Raw genomic sequence first — 17,599 nt, 5'->3', positions numbered from 1 at the left:
GTATGCTTACCTTCAGCGACTGGTGCACAAGGACACCCAGATCCCGCTGCACACACCCCTCTCCCAATTTACAACCATTCGGGTAGTAATCTGCCTTCCTGTTTTTGCTTCCAACATGAATAACCTCACACTTATCCAAATTATACTGCATCTGCCATTGATTTGCCCACTCGCCCAACCTGTCCAGATCATGCTGTAGGATCTCTGCATCCTCGTCACAGTTCACCCTCTCACCCAACTAGGTATCATCTGCAAACTTTGAGATGTTACATTTTGTTCCCTCATCCAAATCATTAATATTTATTGTGAATAGCTGGGGTCCCAGCACCGATCCCTGTGGTTCCCCACTGGTTACTGCCTGCCAATTTGAAAAGGACCCATTAATTCCTACTCTTTGTTTCCTCTCTGCCAACCAGTTTTCTATCCACCTCAATACACTTCCCCCAATCCCATGCGCTTTAATCTTGCACAATAATCTCTAATGCAGGACTTTGTCAAACGCCTTCTGAAAGTCCAAATATACCACATCTACTGGCTCCCCCTTGTCAACTGTACTAGTTGAAGGCACAAAATAAATGCAAGTTGTTGCTTTAAACTCATGTGAAGCTGACCAACTAAACATGGTTGGTAATTTTTTTATTGTGTTTCACCAAGTGTCTTTGACCCCAACACTGGCAGCGGCAGGTTTTCTGATCAGCGTGGGGGGTTGCTGAAGAAATGTGACAGAGATTTTATGATGTTTTGTGGTGTGCAAGATCTCGGCAAGAAAGTCAAATCACAGCTGAATTTTATGAGCTTGCAACTACGATTGGGAGGGTGGGGAGAGGGTTCCATTCCTGACTCCCAAGCTGGGAGGGAGGGGGATCTTTGGAAGGGGATGGGTTTGATGGTGGAAGGGGGGTGGTATCTCAATCGAGGAAGCAGCGGGTTAGCTTGGATATCCAGACAGAAGCACCCCTGCCTCTCCTGGTTCCTAAATAGGAATGGAAGGGTTATTAAATTCTTCACTTCAGCTGCCATCTTCCCTCTGCTTGTTCCAGTACAACAGAGTCGAGGGGTGGAATGGCATCCACCAGTTGCTGAAGGTGAAAACCCTGCAGGAGGGTGCCACACTTCTGCACTAAATTTACAGGCCTACCTTGCTGGTCAGGTAGTCAAGTGGATCACGCTGGCCCTCGGGGTCAGAGTTCAGGCTGCGGGCAAGTTTCTCAATGCCAGTGGTCAGTCTCCTCTCCATACTCACTGCCTTCTGCTCTGTCTGCTCCCTCTCGCTCAGCTGCAGCCTGTGTGGGGAATCAGCAACAGTCTCACGTTGGTAGGCATGACCATCATACAAACGTCAGTGTCCAAATTCTCCACTCACACTCGAACCTCACCTATCCCGAGACCCTGATCTCGGCATCAAACCCCTGTGAGAGACAGGAGAGAATCTGAGGGAGCAACAAAGGGTCCATCAGCGTAGACCACTCTCCCACAGGGCTCAGGAAAAGAGGCAATGAAATGGATGAGATTGTTCTTTGATCCAGAGGGTGAGGGCTTATCCAGCAGAGCTTGTGGACCAACAATAGATGACCCTGTACCCCAGTGAGAGTCAGCACCTTCAGGGGAGGAGGGGGACCCTGTACCCCAGTGAGAGTCAGCACCTTCAGGAGAGGAGGGGGACCCTGTACCCCAGTGAGAGTCAGCACCTTCAGGGGAGGAGGGGGACCCTGTACCCCAGTGAGAGTCAGCACCTTCAGGGGAGGAGGGGGACCCTGTACCCCAGTGAAAGTCAGCACCTTCAGGGGAGGCCGGGGCCCTGTACCCCAGTGAGAGTCAGCACCTTCAGGAGAGGAGGGGGGTCCCTGTACCCCAGTGAGAGTCAGCACCTTGAGGGGAGGAGGGGACCCTGTACCCCAGTGAGAGTCAGCACCTTGAGGGGAGGAGGGGGCCCCGTACCCCAGTGAGAGTCAGCACCTTGAGGGGAGGAGGGGACCCTGTACCCCAGTGAGAGTCAGCACCTTGAGGGGAGGAGGGGACCCTGTACCCCAGTGAGAGTCAGCACCTTCAGGAGAGGAGGGGACCCTGTACCCCAGTGAGAGTCAGCACCTTCAGGAGAGGAGGGGACCCTGTACCCCAGTGAGAGTCAGCACCTTCAGGAGAGGAGGGGGGGCCTGTACCCCAGTGAGAGTCAGCACCTTCAGGAGAGGAGGGGGACCCTGTACCCCAGTGAGAGTCAGCACCTTCAGGGGAAGAGGGGACCCGTACCCCAGTGAGAGTCAGCACCTTCAGGAGAGGAGGGGGCCCCGTACCCCAGTGAGAGTCAGCACCTTCAGGAGAGGAGGGGACCCTGTACCCCAGTGAGAGTCAGCACCTTCAGGGGAGGAGGGGACCCTGTACCTCAGTGAGAGTCAGCACCTTCAGGAGAGGAGGGGGACCCTGTACCCCAGTGAGAGTCAGCACCTTCAGGAGAGGAGGGGGTCCCATACCCCAGTGAGAGTCAGCAACTTCAGGGGAGGAGGAGACCCTGTACCCCAGTGAGAGTCAGCACCTTCAGGAGAGGAGGGACCCTGTACCCCAGTGAGAGTCAGCACCTTCAGGGGAGGAGGAGACCCTGTACCCCAGTGAGAGTCAGCACCTTCAGGAGCGGAGGGGGACCCGGAAACTAAGTGAGAGTCAGCACCTTCAGGAGAGGAGGGAGACCCTGTACCCCACTGAAAATCAGCACCTTCAGAAGAGGAGGGGGACCCTGTACCCCAGTGAGAGTCAGCACCTTCAGGAGAGGTGGGGGACCCTGTACCCCAGTGAGAGTCAGCACCTTCAGGAGAGGAGGGGGACCCTGTACCCCACTGAGAGTCAGCACCTTCAGGAGAGGAGGGGGACCCGTATCCCAGTGTGAGTCAGCACCTTCAGGAGAGGAGGGGACCCTGTACCCCAGTGAGAGTCAGCACCTTCAGGGGAGGAGGGGACCCTGTACCTCAGTGAGAGTCAGCACCTTCAGGGGAGGAGGGGACCCTGTACCCCAGTGAGAGTCAGCACCTTCAGGGGAGGAGGGGACCCTGTACCCAAGTGAGAGTCAGCACCTTCAGGAGAGGAGGAGACCCTGTACCCCAGTGAGAGTCAGCACCTTCAGGGGAGGAGGAGACCCTGTACCCCAGTGAGAGTCAGCACCTTCAGGAGCGGAGGGGGACCCGGAAACTAAGTGAGAGTCAGCACCTTCAGGAGAGGAGGGAGACCCTGTACCCCACTGAAAATCAGCACCTTCAGAAGAGGAGGGGGACCCTGTACCCCAGTGAGAGTCAGCACCTTCAGGAGAGGTGGGGGACCCTGTACCCCAGTGAGAGTCAGCACCTTCAGGAGAGGAGGGGGACCCTGTACCCCACTGAGAGTCAGCACCTTCAGGAGAGGAGGGGGACCCTGTACCCCACTGAGAGTCAGCACCTTCAGGAGAGGAGGGGGACCCTGTACCCCAGTGATAGTCAGCACCTTCAGGAGAGGAGGGGACCCTGTACCCCAGTGAGAATCAGCATCTTCAGGAGAGGAGGGGGTCCCGTAGCCCAGTGAGAGTCAGCACCTTCAGGAGAGGAGGGGGACCCTGTACCCCAGTGAGAGTCAGCACCTTCAGGAGCGGAGGTGGACCCTGTACCCCAGTGAGAGTCAGCACCTTCAGGAGAGGAGGGGCACCCTGTACCCCAGTGAGAGTCAGCACCTTCAGGAGAGGAGGGGGACCCTGTACCCCAGTGAGAGTCAGCACCTTCAGGAGAGGAGGGGGACCCTGTACCCCAGTGAGAGTCAGCACCTTCAGGAGAGGAGGGGGTCCCGTACCCCAGTGAGAGTCAGCACCTTCAGGAGAGGGTCCTGTACCCCAGTGAGAGTCAGCACCTTCAGGAGAGGAGGGGTCCCTGTACCCCAGTGAGAGTCAGCACCTTCAGGAGAGGAGGAGACCCCGTACCCCAGTGAGAGTCAGCACCTTCAGGAGAGGGTCCCGTACCCCAGTGAGAGTCAGCACCTTCAGGAGAGGGTCCCGTAACCCAGTGAGAGTCAGCACCTTCAGGAGAGGGTCCTGTACCCCAGTGAGAGTCAGCACCTTCAGGAGAGGGTCCCATATCCCAGTGAGAGTCAGCACCTTCAGGAGAGGGTCCCGTACCCCAGTGAGAGTCAGCACCTGAGTCTTTCCTCCAGTTCAGATATCCTCTCTCTCAGCTCCAGGTTCTCTCCCTGGAGGCTGTGGATGCTGCAGTTTTTTTGAGATGTCCCGCTGGCCATTGTGCCTGACAATTCCTGGGTGCGCCTCCTGCGATCGTTGAGGGACTGGGTGAGTGAGGCCTGTCGAGCATCGTTCTCCTTGTACCTCTCAAGTTCTCTCAGATGCAGCAATGATGCCTCTTTTGGTCTCCGTCTATCTCGAAGCTCAGTGACCTGCACCGGATATTGAATGAGAGTCAATACCAGCCTTACAATCACCAGTACCCAGAGTCTACCGTTCGCTGCCTGCGATTCTCTCAGGCGCTCTAGAAATAGAAGTTATTTTTATATTGGTAAATTCCAATAATCTTTCTTAATTTCATGAAGGGGAGGCCCCAACCTTGAGGGGCTAGGCCCGCGCCGGACTAATTTCCGCCCCGCCAGCTGGCAGAAAAGGCCTTTGGTGCCCCGCCAGCTGGCGCGTAAATGACATCTCCGGGCGGCGCATGCGCGGGAGCGTCAGCGGCCGCTGATGGCATTCCCGCGCATGCGCAGTGGAGGGAGTCTCTTCCGCCTCCGCCATGGTGGCGACCGTGGCGAAGGCGGAATGAAAAGAGTGCCCCCACGGCACAGGCCCGCCCGCGGATCTGTGGGCCCCGATTGCGGGCCAGGCCACCGTGGGGGCACCCCCCGGGGCCAGACCGCCCCGCGCCCCCCCCAGAACCCCGGAGCCCGCCCGCGCCGCCTTGTCCCGCCGGTAAAGTAGGTGGTTTAATCCACGCCGGCGGGACAGGCATTCTCGCAGCGGGACATCGGCCCATCCGGGCCGGAGAATCGCGGGGGGTGGGGGGGGGGGGCAACCGGCACAATGCGATTCCCACCCCCGCCAAATCTCCGGTGCCGGAGAATTCGGCAACCGGCAGGGGCGGGATTCACGCCAGCCTCCGGCGATTCTCCGACGGCGGGGGGTCGGGGAATCTCGCCCTATGATCTCATTCTCTTTTGAAAGCCAAGGCGGTAGTTTTGTGGCACAGCGGGTAATGTGATCAGAAGATTGCCTTCAAAATGAAATGAAATGAAAATCGCTTATTGTCACAAGTAGGCTTCAAATGAAGTTACTGTGTAAAGCCCCTAGTCGCCACATTCCGGCGCCTGTTCGGGGAGGCTATTACGGGAATTGAACCGTGCTGCTGGCCTGCCTTGGTCTGCTTTCAAAGCCAGCGATTTAGCCCAGTGTGCTAAACCAGCCCGACAAGTCCCATCCCAGGACCTGATGTCCAAGGAAGGTGCATTAATACCGGAACAGGCGGAGGTTCAACCTGAAAAATCCTTCCTAACAGGCCAATGGCTGGTGGTTAGAGCGGGAGAGACCCCGGGTCAGCCACGGAGGCTATGGAGCGACGCCCCTCAAACTATCAGCCCCTGGCGACAGACTAGTGACCTATTGCGGGAATTAGTAGCTATGGAAACGGACAAAAGTCTGACTTAGTGCATCACTAGGTGTGGAAAGAGAATTGGAAAGTTGGAAGCACAGATTGAATCTACCTCCACCCTCCCCCCCACCACCCCCAGTTAGCGCATTCCAGATCCTAAATACTCCCGACATGAAGAATGTTTTCCACATGTCGTCAATGCGCCTTTGGTGATGACCTTCAATCTGAACTCATTCTTTTTTTTTAAGAATTTAGAGTACCAAATTCATTTTTTCCAATTAAGGGGCAATTTAGCGTGGCCAATCCACCTACCCTGCGCATCTTTGGGTTGTGGGGGTGAGACCCACGCAGACACGGGGAGAATGTGCAAACTCCACACGGACAGCAACCCGGGGCCGGGATTGATCCCGGATCCTCGGCAACGTGAGGCAGCAGTGCTAACCAAGAACTCTCTCAATCTTGATCCTTCCACCAAAAGAAAGAGGTTCCCTCTCTCGACTCTGTCTAAACCCCTCATCTCTGTCAAATCTCCTCTCAGTGTTCTTATCTCCAAGAAGAATAGCCCAACATCGACAACCTCTCTTCATAACTGTAGTTCCTCATCCCTGGGGCAGCACGGTAGCACAGCGATTAGCACTGTTGCTTCACAGCGCCAGGGTCCCCTGTGCGGAGTCTGCACGTTCTCCCCGTGTGTGCGTGGGTTTCCTCCGGGTGCTCCGGTTTCCTCCCACAGTCCAAAGATGTGCAGGTTAGGCGGATTGGCCATGATAAATTGCCCCTTAGTGTCCACAAGGTTAGGTGGGGTACGGGGATAGTGCCAGGGCGTGGAACTGGGTGGGCTGCTCCCTCAGAGGGTGGGTGCAGACCTCATGGTCAGAATGGACTCCTTCTGCACTGTAGGGTTTCTATATAACCATTTTGGTGAATTTTTTCTGCACTCTCTTCAATTCTTCCACATCCTTCCTAAAGCCCAGAACTGGACCAGCTGAGGCTGAACTCGTGCCTTATACAAGTTCAACATAACCTCCTTGTCTTGTTCTCCAAGCCCCTATTAATAAGGCCACGGATACTTTCTGCTTTATTAACTGCCCTCTCCACCTGTTCTGCCACCTTCAATAATTTGTTCAAATGCACCAAAGTCCCTCTGTTCCTGCACCCCTTATAGAGTTGTACCCATTATTTGATATTGTCTCTCTTTGTTCTTATACCAAAGTCAATCAGCTGAAGCTTCGCTCCATTCACTGTAATCTGCCACCTGTCCACCCATTCCCCCAGCCAATGTCCCTTTGAGGGATCCAACCCAGCCAATTACCACCCTATCAGTCTACTCATCAGCAAAGTGATGGACGCATTCTTACTCAGCAGTAACCTGCTCACGGACGCTCAGTTTGGGGTCCGCCGGGTCACTCAGCTCCTGACCTCATTCCAGCCTTGGTTCAAACATGGACAAAAGAGCTGAATGCCAGAGGTGAGGAGAAAGTGACTGCCCTCGACATCCAGGCAGCATTTGACCGAGTGTGGCCTCAAGGAGCCCGAGCTAAACTGGCGTCAACGGGAATCAGGGGAAAACTCTCCGCTGGTTGGAGTCAAACCCGGCACAAAGGAAGATGGTTGTGGAGGTTGGAGGTCAATTATCTCAACTGCAGGACATCACTGCAGGAGTTCCTCAGGGTCGTGTCCTCGGCCCAAACATCTTCAGCTGCTTCATCAATGACCCCCCTTCCATCATAAGGTCAGAAGTGGTGATGTTTGCGGGTGACTGCACAATGTTCAGCACCATTCGCGACTCCTCAGATAATGAAGCAGTCCCTGTCCAAATGCAGCAAGACCCGGACAATATCCAGGCTCGGGGCTGACAAGGGGCAAGTTACATTCATGCCACACAAGTGTCAGGCATCAAGAGACGATCTACCCATCGACCCTTGACATTCAATGGCATTACCATCGCTGAATCCCCCACAATCAACATCCTGGGGGTTACCATTGGTCAGAAACTGAACTGGACCCAGCCACATTAATACTGTGGCTATCAGGGCAGGTCAGAGGCTAGGAATCCTGCGGAGAGAAACTCACCTCCTGACCCACCCCAAAGCCTGTCCACCATCTACAAGGCACAAGTCAGGAGTGTGAGGGAATACTCTCCACTTGCCTGGGTGAGCGCAGCTCCAACAACACTCAAGAAGCTCAACACCATCCAGGACAAAGCAGCCCCGCTTGATTGCTCCCCTTCCACAAACATTCAAACCCCCCACCACCGACGCACAGTAGCAGCCGTGTGTACCATCTACAGGATGCACTGCAGGAACTCACCAAAGTTCCTCAGACAGCACCTTCCAAACCCACAACCACTACCATCTAGAAGGACAGGAGCTGCAGATACCTGGGAACCCCACCACCTGGAGGTTCCCCTCCAAGTCACTCACCACCCTGACTTGGAAATATATTGGTCGTTCCTTCACTGTCGCTGGGGCAACATCCTGGAACTCCCTCCCTAACAGCACAGTGGGTGTACCTACACCTCCTGGACTGCAGCAGTTCAAGAAGGCAGCTCACCCCCACCTTCTGAAGGGCAATTAGGGATGGGCAATAAATGCCGGACTAACCAGCGACCCCCACATCCCGTAAATGAATTCAAAGAAGTTCTATTCTATCCTCCTCACAGTTCAGAATGCTTCCAAATTTCAAGTTGTCTCGGTCACTAATACATATCAGGGAGAGCAGGATCTCTAACCCCTGGGAATACCCACTCCGAAAAGCAACTGTTCCCCACGACTCGGTTGCCTCTCACTCAGCCAGTTCCGTACCCATACTGCCACTTACCCTGTTATTTCTCTACCTTTGTAACAGGTCTGCTGTGTGCCACTTTATCAAAAGCCTTTTGGAAGTCTGTGTACAGCACATCAACAGATTACCCTCAACAACCCTGTCTGTTACTTCATCAAAAAGCAATCACATTAGCTAAACAAGGTTTAGCATCTCACTTTAGGTATCTGGGGCTGCTGGTGGCCCGGGATTGGGCAGGTCTTCGGAAGTTCAATTTTACTAGTTTGGTGGGGAGGGTGAAGGTCGACTTTTTGAGCCGGGACAATCTCCCTCTGTCGTTGGCGGGCCGGGTACAGGTGGTGAAGTTCAATGTTTTACCATGATTCTTGTTTATGTTTCAGTGCTTGCCGGTCTTTTTGCTCAGGGCGTTTTGCAAGGGAGTGGACAGTCTGATTTCCTCGTTTGTTTGGGCATGGAAGGTGGCGAGGATAAGGAAGTTGATACTGCAGAGGGGGCGGCAGTCGGGTGGGGGTTGGGCCTCCCGAATTTGATGCGTTATTACTGGGCGGCGAATGCGGGGAAGGTTCAAGGATGGAATAGGGTGGTGGGGACTCTGTGGGTGAGGGGGGAGGCGGGCTCATGTAGAGGATCGGGGTTGTGGGCGCAGGCAATTGGCACCGCTCCCGATGACCCCTGGGAAGTTTTCAGTGAGTCCAGTGGTGGTGGCCACGCTGAAAATTTGGGGGCAGTTTCGTCAGCATTCTAGGCTGGGAGCGGAGTCGGAGCAGATGCTGAACAGGGGAAATCACGGGTTTGAGCCGGGGAGGATGGATGCGATGTTCTAGAGAAGGGACGAGAAGGGGATTCGGGAAATTAAGGATCTGTTTCTGGAAAGGTGGTTTGCGAGCTCGGAGGAGCTGAGTGACAAGTTTGGGTTGGCACGGGCCGAAGATTTCAGGTATATTCAGGTGCGGGACTTTGCGAGGACATTCTTCCCGACTTGCCCGATTGTGCCCGCCTCTTCATTACTCATTCAAGTACTGACAGCCTATCAAAAACCTCCTCCTTATCAATTTGAAACCCTCCAAGTATCTACCCGGCGCTGAGGTCCCAGGTTCGATCCTGGCCCCGGGTCACTGTCCGTGTGGACTTTGCACATTCTCCCCGTGTCTGCGTGGGTCTCGCCCTCACAACCCAAAGATGTGCGGGACAGGTGGATTGGCCGCGCTAAATTGCACCTTAATTGGAAAAAAAAGAATTGGGCACTCTAAATTTTTTTAAAGCATTACCCCATTTTTCACCAGGATCTTCCTCCTGGGCAAAGACAGATGCAAAGTGTTTGTTTAATGCCTCCATGTGGAAATCCTCTTTTTCGTCTCTATATTAATGCTACCCCGATTATCAAAACGAATTTTCGTGAACAATTATACCTTTCCTGCCAACAACAACTTACATTTAGATAGTGCCTTTCTCATCGTGAAATTCCCACAAGACACTTCACAGGAACCTCCTGAGCCTCCGGGGTCAAACACTCCAGCAGGTGCCCCCCGCCACACCAAGGCACAGGGTGGAGAAGCTGACCTCCACCCCAACAGAACCCTCCTGCGATGGTCAGCGAGGCGAAGGTTAACGCGTCTGCCCCCATACCCGCCTGCAGCTCGGGTTGGTCCGATGCCCCGAATATGGCTTCTAGGGAACAGGGCTCCGCATCCACATGTACTGAACACCGTCCTACACAACCTCTCCAGCTTCGGGCAGGAGCAAAACATATGAACATGAAATGAAATGAAAATGAAATGGAAATCGCTTATTGTCACAAGTAGGCTTCAAATGAAGTTACTGTGAAAAGCCCCTAGTCGCCACATTCCGGCGCCTGTTCGGGGAGGCTGGTACGGGAATTGAACCGTGCTGCTGGCCTGCCTTGGTCTGCTTTAAAAGCCAGCTCTTTAGCCCTGTGCTAAACCAGCCCCTGGTTTGTGAGGCCCCTCCCACATCACTCACAGACATCCGCCACCCCCTCGAACGATCGGCTCATCCTAGGCTTTGTGAGGTGCGCCCTGTACACCACCTTCAGCTGTATCAGCCCCAACCTGGTACTCGAGGTATTTACCCTCCGCAGCACCTCACAAAACAATCCCCCTTCCAGCGCCCCCCCAGCTCCACCTCCCACTTCACCTTAATACCCTCCATGGACCCCCTATCCTCCACCAGGATCCTCCCGTTGATCGCCAAAGCGACCCCCCCCCTCCCCAAGCAACCCCCTCCCCCGCTGACAGCACCGCCTCCAGCAACGAGGAGGCGGGCGCTATCGAGAAGGTTGGGGAAACTTTCCTTGCAAAGTTCTGCACCTGCATATACCCCTCCCCACCCCCCCGCGCGCCAACCCATACTCCTCTCCCAGCTCCTCTAACCTCGCGAATTGCCCCCCAATTTACAATTCTTCATTTCCTTAATCCCCCCCCCTCTCGTCCCATCCCCGAAACCTCACATCCATCCCCTCCGGCTCGAACCCATGATTCCCCCTAATCGGCATTCTCCCTGACCCTGGAAAGGTGGGAATTCTAGAGCTGAGGCTCCGGGCTGTCAGTGGTGGCGAAATTACAATCAGAGGTGCACATGAGGTTGTGTAGGGTCTGATTTAGATAACGTGCCTCCTTGAGTTGGATTGAATGTATATCACTCTTCCTCTGTTGCCATATTCCTGTTCTGCTGAAATATTATCAATGCCCTCAATTCTAGATCGCCACTTAGGCCTCAGCTGGAGTACAACCTGGACTCCACACGTAAGGGGGAAGTTAAGGCCTTGGAGCAAGTGTAGGGGGCATTCACCAGGATGGTATCAGGGATAAGGAATGCCAGGGAGAAGAACAAGAGAAATAGTCGCAGGATGAGGCCATTCGGCCCCTCCAGCTTGCTCCCCCATTGAAAGAGATCATTGCTGAACTTTCACCTCAACTTCACCTTTCCACATTATCCCCTAATTCCCTCAGTCCCAAAAGCTTTTGACCCCTGTCTTGAATATGCTCAATGAACATTCCACAACTCTCTGGGAATGAGAATGCCAAAGATTCACAACCTTGCGAGTGAAGACGTTTCTGTCCTAGATGGCTGACCTCTTAGCCTGATGCTGTGAACCCGTGTTCAAGGTTCCCCAGCTAGAGGAAACATCCTGTCAGCATCGCGAGCCCCTTAACAGTTTTATATGTTTTAATGACATGGCCTTTCGTTCTTCCAGTGTAAATGGAATATCTGTCGACTCAATGTCTCCTCCGAGGGCAGCCTCTCATCCCACAAACCAATCTAATGGACGGAGAGCCGAGATACTAGAATCAGGACCTTCAGGAGAGAAGAGGACAGCAACAAGAAGAGAAGGAAGGAGAGAACATCGCACGAAGGATTACTCATCCCAGTGAACATTTACTGCCGTTTGATTTCGGATTTGTGGTGGTATGTATTAGGGGTAGTACGGTACCCTGTGATGCCGAGAGGCTATTGGTAGACAGACACTGGGTCCTGATTGGATCTGCCGCCTGCTGGCTCCACCCAGTAAGGCGGAGTATAAGAACCCGGGTTCTCCCAGCAGCCGCATTCTGTAACTGAGCTGCTGGGGAACAAGTCTGCGTAATAAAGCCTTCGATTGACTTCATCTCTTCTCGTCCCGTGAGTAATTGATTGTGCTACAGGATTATACAGAGCGTGATCAGGAATAGAATCCTGTCTCCAACATGCTTCAGTTTCCATTGAAGATTGGCCTCTGGTACAGGGATCAAAAGGAATGGTGCGGGCCTAGTTCACAGGGTGTTAGCCAGAGGAGACAAGAGTGTTCTCTCCCTACGACGACCTCTCCAGTCCACGCTTTGCCTGTGTTGCTTTCAAGGGAACATACACTTCACATTTCAACTTGCTGCTTCTCCATCTGCAGATATTCTGGAAGTGTTTGATGGGGACAGTGTAGAGGGAGCTTTACTCTGTATCTAACCCCGTGCTGTACCTGTCCTGGGAGTGTTTGATGGGGACAGTGTAGAGGGAGCTTTACTCTGTGTCTAACCCCGTGCTGTACCTGTCCTGGGAGTGTTTGATGGGGACAGTGCCGAGGGAGCTTTACTCTGTGTCTAACCCCGTGCTGTACCTGTCCTGGGAGTGTTTGATGGGGACAGTGTAGAGGGAGCTTTACTCTGTGTCTAACCCCGTGCTGTACCTGTCCTGGGAGTGTTTGATGGGGACAGTGTAGAGGGAGCTTTACTCTGTATCTAACCCCGTGCTGTACCTGTCCCGGGAGTGTTTGATGGGGACAGTGTAGAGGGAGCTTTACTCTGTATCTAACCCCGTGCTGTACCTGTCCTGGGAGTGTTTGATGGGGACATTGCGGAGGAAGCTTTACTCTGTATCTAACCCCGTGCTGTACCTGTCCTGGGAGTGTTTGATGGGGACAGTGTAGAGGGAGCTTTACTCTGTATCTAACCCCGTGCTGTACCTGTCCTGGGAGTGTTTGATGGGGACAGTGTAGAGGGAGCTTTACTCTGTATCGAAACCTGTGCTGTACCTGTCCTGGGAGTGTTTGATGGGGACAGTGTAGAGTGAGCTTTACTCTGTATCTAGCCCCGTTCTGTACCTGTCCTGGGAGTGTTTGATGGGGACAGTGTAGAGGGAGCTTTACTCTGTATCTAGCCCCGTGCTGTACCTGTCCTGGGAGTGTTTGATGGGGAAAGTGTAGAGGGAGCTTTACTGTGTATCTAACCCCGTGCTATAGCTGTTCTGGGAGTGTTTGATGGGGACAGTGTTGAAGGAGCTTTACTCTGTATCTAACCCCGTGCTGTACCTGTCCTGGGAGTGTTTGATGGGGACAGTGTAGAGGGAGCTTTACTCTGTGTCTAACTCCGTGCTGTACCTGTCCTGGGAGTGTTTGATGGGGACAGTGTAGAGGGAGCTTTACTCTGTATCTAACCCCGTGCTGTACCTGTCCTGGGAGTGTTTGATGGGGACATTGCGGAGGAAGCTTTACTCTGTATCTAACCCCGTGCTGTACCTGTCCTGGGAGTGTTTGATGGGGACAGTGTAGAGGGAGCTTTACTCTGTATCTAACCCCGTGCTGTACCTGTCCTGGGAGTGTTTGATGGGGACAGTGTAGAGGGAGCTTTACTCTGTATCGAAACCTGTGCTGTACCTGTCCTGGGAGTGTTTGATGGGGACAGTGTAGAGTGAGCTTTACTCTGTATCTAGCCCCGTTCTGTACCTGTCCTGGGAGTGTTTGATGGGGACAGTGTAGAGGGAGCTTTACTCTGTATCTAGCCCCGTGCTGTACCTGTCCTGGGAGTGTTTGATGGGGAAAGTGTAGAGGGAGCTTTACTGTGTATCTAACCCCGTGCTATAGCTGTTCTGGGAGTGTTTGATGGGGACAGTGTTGAAGGAGCTTTACTCTGTATCTAACCCCGTGCTGTACCTGTCCTGGGAGTGTTTGATGGGGAAAGTGTAGAGGGAGCTTCACTGTGTATCTAACCCCGTGCTGCACCTGTCCTGGGAGTGTTTGATGGGGACAGTGTATAGGGAGCTTTACTCTGTATCTAATCCCGTGATGTACCTGTCCTGGGAGTGTTTGATGGGGAAAGTGTAGAGGGAGCTTTACTGTGTATCTAACACCATGTTGACCTGTCCTGGGAGTGTTTGATGGGGACAGTGTAGAGGGTGCTTTACTCTGTATCTAACCCCATGCTGTACCTGTCCTGAGAGTGTTTGATGGGGACAGTGTAGAGGATGCTTTACTCTGTATCTAACCCCGTGCTGTACCTGTCCTGGGAGTATTTGATGGGGACAGTATAGAGGGAGCTTTACTCTGTATCTAACCCCGTGCTGTACCTGTCCTGGGAGTGTTTGATGGGGACAGTGTAGAGGGAGCTTTACTCTGTATCTAACCCCGTGCTGTACCTGTCCTGTGAGTGTTTGATGGGGACAGTGTAGAGGCTGCTTTACTCTGTATCTAACCCCGTGCTGTACCTGTCCTGGGAGTGTTTGATGGGGACAGTGTAGAGGGAGCTTTACTCTGTATCTAACCCCGTGCTGTCCCTGTCCTGGGAGTGTTTGATGAGGACAGTGTAGAGGGAGCTTTACTCTGTATCTAACCCCCTCTGTATCTAACTCCCAGAACAGCTATAGCACGGGGTTAGATACACAGTAAACCCCGTGCTGCACCTGTCCTGGGAGTGTTTGATGGGGACAGTGGAGTGGGAGCTTTACTCTGTATCTAACCCCGTGTTGTACCTGTCCTGGGAGTGTTTGATGGGGAAAGTGTAGAGGGAGCTTTACTCTGTATCTAAACCCGTGCTGTACCTGTCCTGGGAGTGTTTGATGGGGACAGTGTAGAGAGTGCTTTACTCTGTATCTAACCCCGTGCTGTACCTGTCCTGGGAGTGTTTGATGGGGACAGTGTAGAGGGAGCTTTACTCTGTATCTAACCCCGTGCTGTACCTGTCCTGGAAGTGTTTGATGAGGACAGTGTAGAGGGAGCTTTACTCTGTATCTAACCCCGTGCTGTACCTGTCCTGGGAGTGTTTGATGGGGACAGTGTAGAGGGAGCTTGACTCTGTATCTAACCCCGTGCTGTAGCTCTCCTGGGAGTGTTTGATGGGGACAGTGTAGAGGGAGCTTTACTCTGTCTCTAACCCCATGCTGTACCTGTCCTGGGAGTGTTTGACGGGGACAGTGTAGAGGGAGCTTTACTCTGTATCTAACCCCGTGCTGTACCTGTCCTGGGAGTGTTTGATGGAGACAGCATATAAAGTACAAGTTTGATAAAATCTATTCAAAAATATTTTGCATCTGGAGGTCAGCACAGAATGGACCGTCTGAATCAGGGAAAACTAGTCTGAAGGAAAGGAGATTATAAATTGTGTAAGTGCCTTGTTAAGAGAGCAATGACACACTTCACTGTGAGCTCTGCTCCCTGTGTGGTTCCACTTGTGGTGATGCAGCATCCCCTAGTGGTGAGCGTGGAAAACAACCGCTGAAAATTGGGGTTTAATTTAATTCAGATTGTTCCATTACTGGCCAACCCTAAAGTCTGGTTTTGCCGCCCGCTGATCTGTTGACACAGATTGTGCAGTGAATGGCAGGATGATCAAAGACACGCGGCAGAGAATCCTGATGATGAGGTGAGGCTGTGTCAGCTGTCACTTACAATATGACGGGAATCGGAGTGCCCTTTAACGGCGTTTTCTGCGAGGGAGCTGATCGCACAAGTGATGCAGGGTTTAATGGGGATTGTGGAAACGGTGGGATCTGTTTGGTGTCGGAGTGTGGGGAAAGACGTGCCCCCTGCATCAGATTCCACAGTTAGTCTGAGATTGAGAGCTCATACAGAGAGAAGGCGAACAAGGTCAGAAATCGACGCAGGAGTGAGCAATATGACACATTGAGCCTGTTCCACCAATTAGCCCGATAATGCCTGAATTCTAGATCTACTCCACGCTCCTCACCCATCCCCATGGCCACCAATTGCCAAAAATCTATCAACCTCTGTCTTCAATGAACCCTGTGACTGAGTGTCCACAAACTCTCTGAAAGAGAAAATCTCAAAGATTCACAACCCTCTCTGAGGGAACAAACCTTCCTTCATCTCAGTCCGAGACAATCGACCAAGACCAGGGTTGATAACCCTCAGCTCTGGAGCCTGTAACCACCCAGGAGCAGAACTTTATCCTTCTCAATAAGGGCGAACCCTCCGAAATGCCAGGGACTGTTGACCCATAGAGAATGGGAGGGCAGAGCTGGAGGAATTGAATCTGGAGGGCCTGGAGAACCAGTTTGGCAGCAGGAGCCGAGAGGTGGAGGGGCCCATTGCTGGAGGTCTTTGCGATGGGCCTGAAACCCAGCTGGAGGTTGAACGGGCCTCTGAGGCAAGGAGGAAGTCAGGGAGGGCAACAGAGTCAGGTGAAAGGGAATGGAATCTGTAGCAGGATCACAAGGTCGATGCGTTTGGACCTCTCATTGGTAATTTAGAAAAAGACTGTGCTTAAGAGCCTTATAGGTGTCTGCACCAGGTGAGATGGGCCGAATGGTCCATATATCATTCAAAAACAATCAAGTTTGTATTTATACAGCATCTTATCGTATCTCCCAGAAATGGTTCATCGTGCTCTGGCCCTAATGAATCATTTCCTAGTGCAGTGACGGTTATAATCTATAACAGGCAATGAGGAGTCACAAACCCTTCATCCCAACAGCTCAGCTCAACACTCTGTGCTTTTCTCTGTCAATCATTCATGGAAAGAGCTCCCCGTGCAAATGTTTCAGATCATGTTCCTTATTTCTCCGCAAATGCCCGCCGATTTCAGTCGATTCCCGCCGGCGTCAGTCCCGTGTGGTCCTACCCGGCGGGACCTCGTCGTTCTGGCTGCGGGGGCCGCCCTGGTGGGGGGGAGGGGGGATCCGACTCCGGGGGTGGGGGGGTGGGGGGGGCCTCCCCGGTGGCCAGGCCCGTGATCGGGGGCTGCGGGCGGGCTAATTCCGGGGGGGCCCTATGTTCCTCCGCGCCAAGCCCCTGTAGGTCTCCGCCATGTTGCGTGGGGGCCGGAGTGGAGGTGGCAACCCACGCGCATGCAGGGACCCGCGCCGACCATGGCGCGCATGCGCGGGTCCACGCCGGCCTTGCTGTCTCCCATATCAGCAGCTGGAGCTGCGTGAAGCGCTCCAGTGCCGTGCTGGCCCCCTGGGCAGCGCAGGATCGCTGCTCCTAGTGGCCAGATGACGCCATCGTAAAACGCTCCGGCGTTTACGACGGCGTCAACTTTCAGCCCCATTATCGGAGAATCCCACCCAGGCAGATAGTAAGAGTTTCTGTCAATATTTAAAAAAGGAAAGAGTTAACAAAGTGAGCGATGATCCTACGGAAAGGAACTCCGGAGAATTGATCATGGAAAACAAGGAAATGATAGATGAATTGAAGAGGTAATTTGCATCAGTCTTCACCGTGGAGAATTCAAATAACTCCCCAAAAGCCGCTATGAACCAGGAAATGGAAGGAAGGAGGAGCCAGAGGCAGACTTACATTTTTGGGAGACCCGTGCTCTCCCTATTTGTGGGGCTCCCCGTGTCACGGCCCACCCTCTAGTGATGTGGCTGCCCACCCCAAATGGCATCAAGCCCATCTCCAATGACTTCAAGCCCTGACCAAATGACATTAAACCCGCCCCAATGACTTCAAACTCCACCCCCAATGACATCAAGCCCTGCCCCCAATGACATCA

General features: G+C 53.4%; 1 protein-coding gene across 1 annotated transcript in view; it reads right to left on the bottom strand.

Annotated features, from left to right (window-relative positions):
• Positions 1–17,599, bottom strand: part of LOC140407937 (coiled-coil domain-containing protein 170-like) — a 118,784-nt gene that overhangs the window by 90,965 nt on the left and 10,220 nt on the right. Inside the window, exons 4-5 of the mRNA XM_072495126.1 lie at positions 4,145–4,398; positions 1,139–1,283 (exon numbers count right to left, since the gene is read on the bottom strand). Coding sequence (XP_072351227.1) covers positions 1,139–1,283; positions 4,145–4,398 — 399 coding nt within the window. The remainder of the gene's footprint in view (positions 1–1,138; positions 1,284–4,144; positions 4,399–17,599) is intronic.

Source organism: Scyliorhinus torazame, chromosome 2 (genome assembly GCF_047496885.1).
Source record: "Scyliorhinus torazame isolate Kashiwa2021f chromosome 2, sScyTor2.1, whole genome shotgun sequence".
Taxonomy (NCBI): domain Eukaryota; kingdom Metazoa; phylum Chordata; class Chondrichthyes; order Carcharhiniformes; family Scyliorhinidae; genus Scyliorhinus; species Scyliorhinus torazame.
Note: the sequence above shows the minus strand (reverse complement) of the source record. Positions and strands in the feature narration are given on the sequence as shown.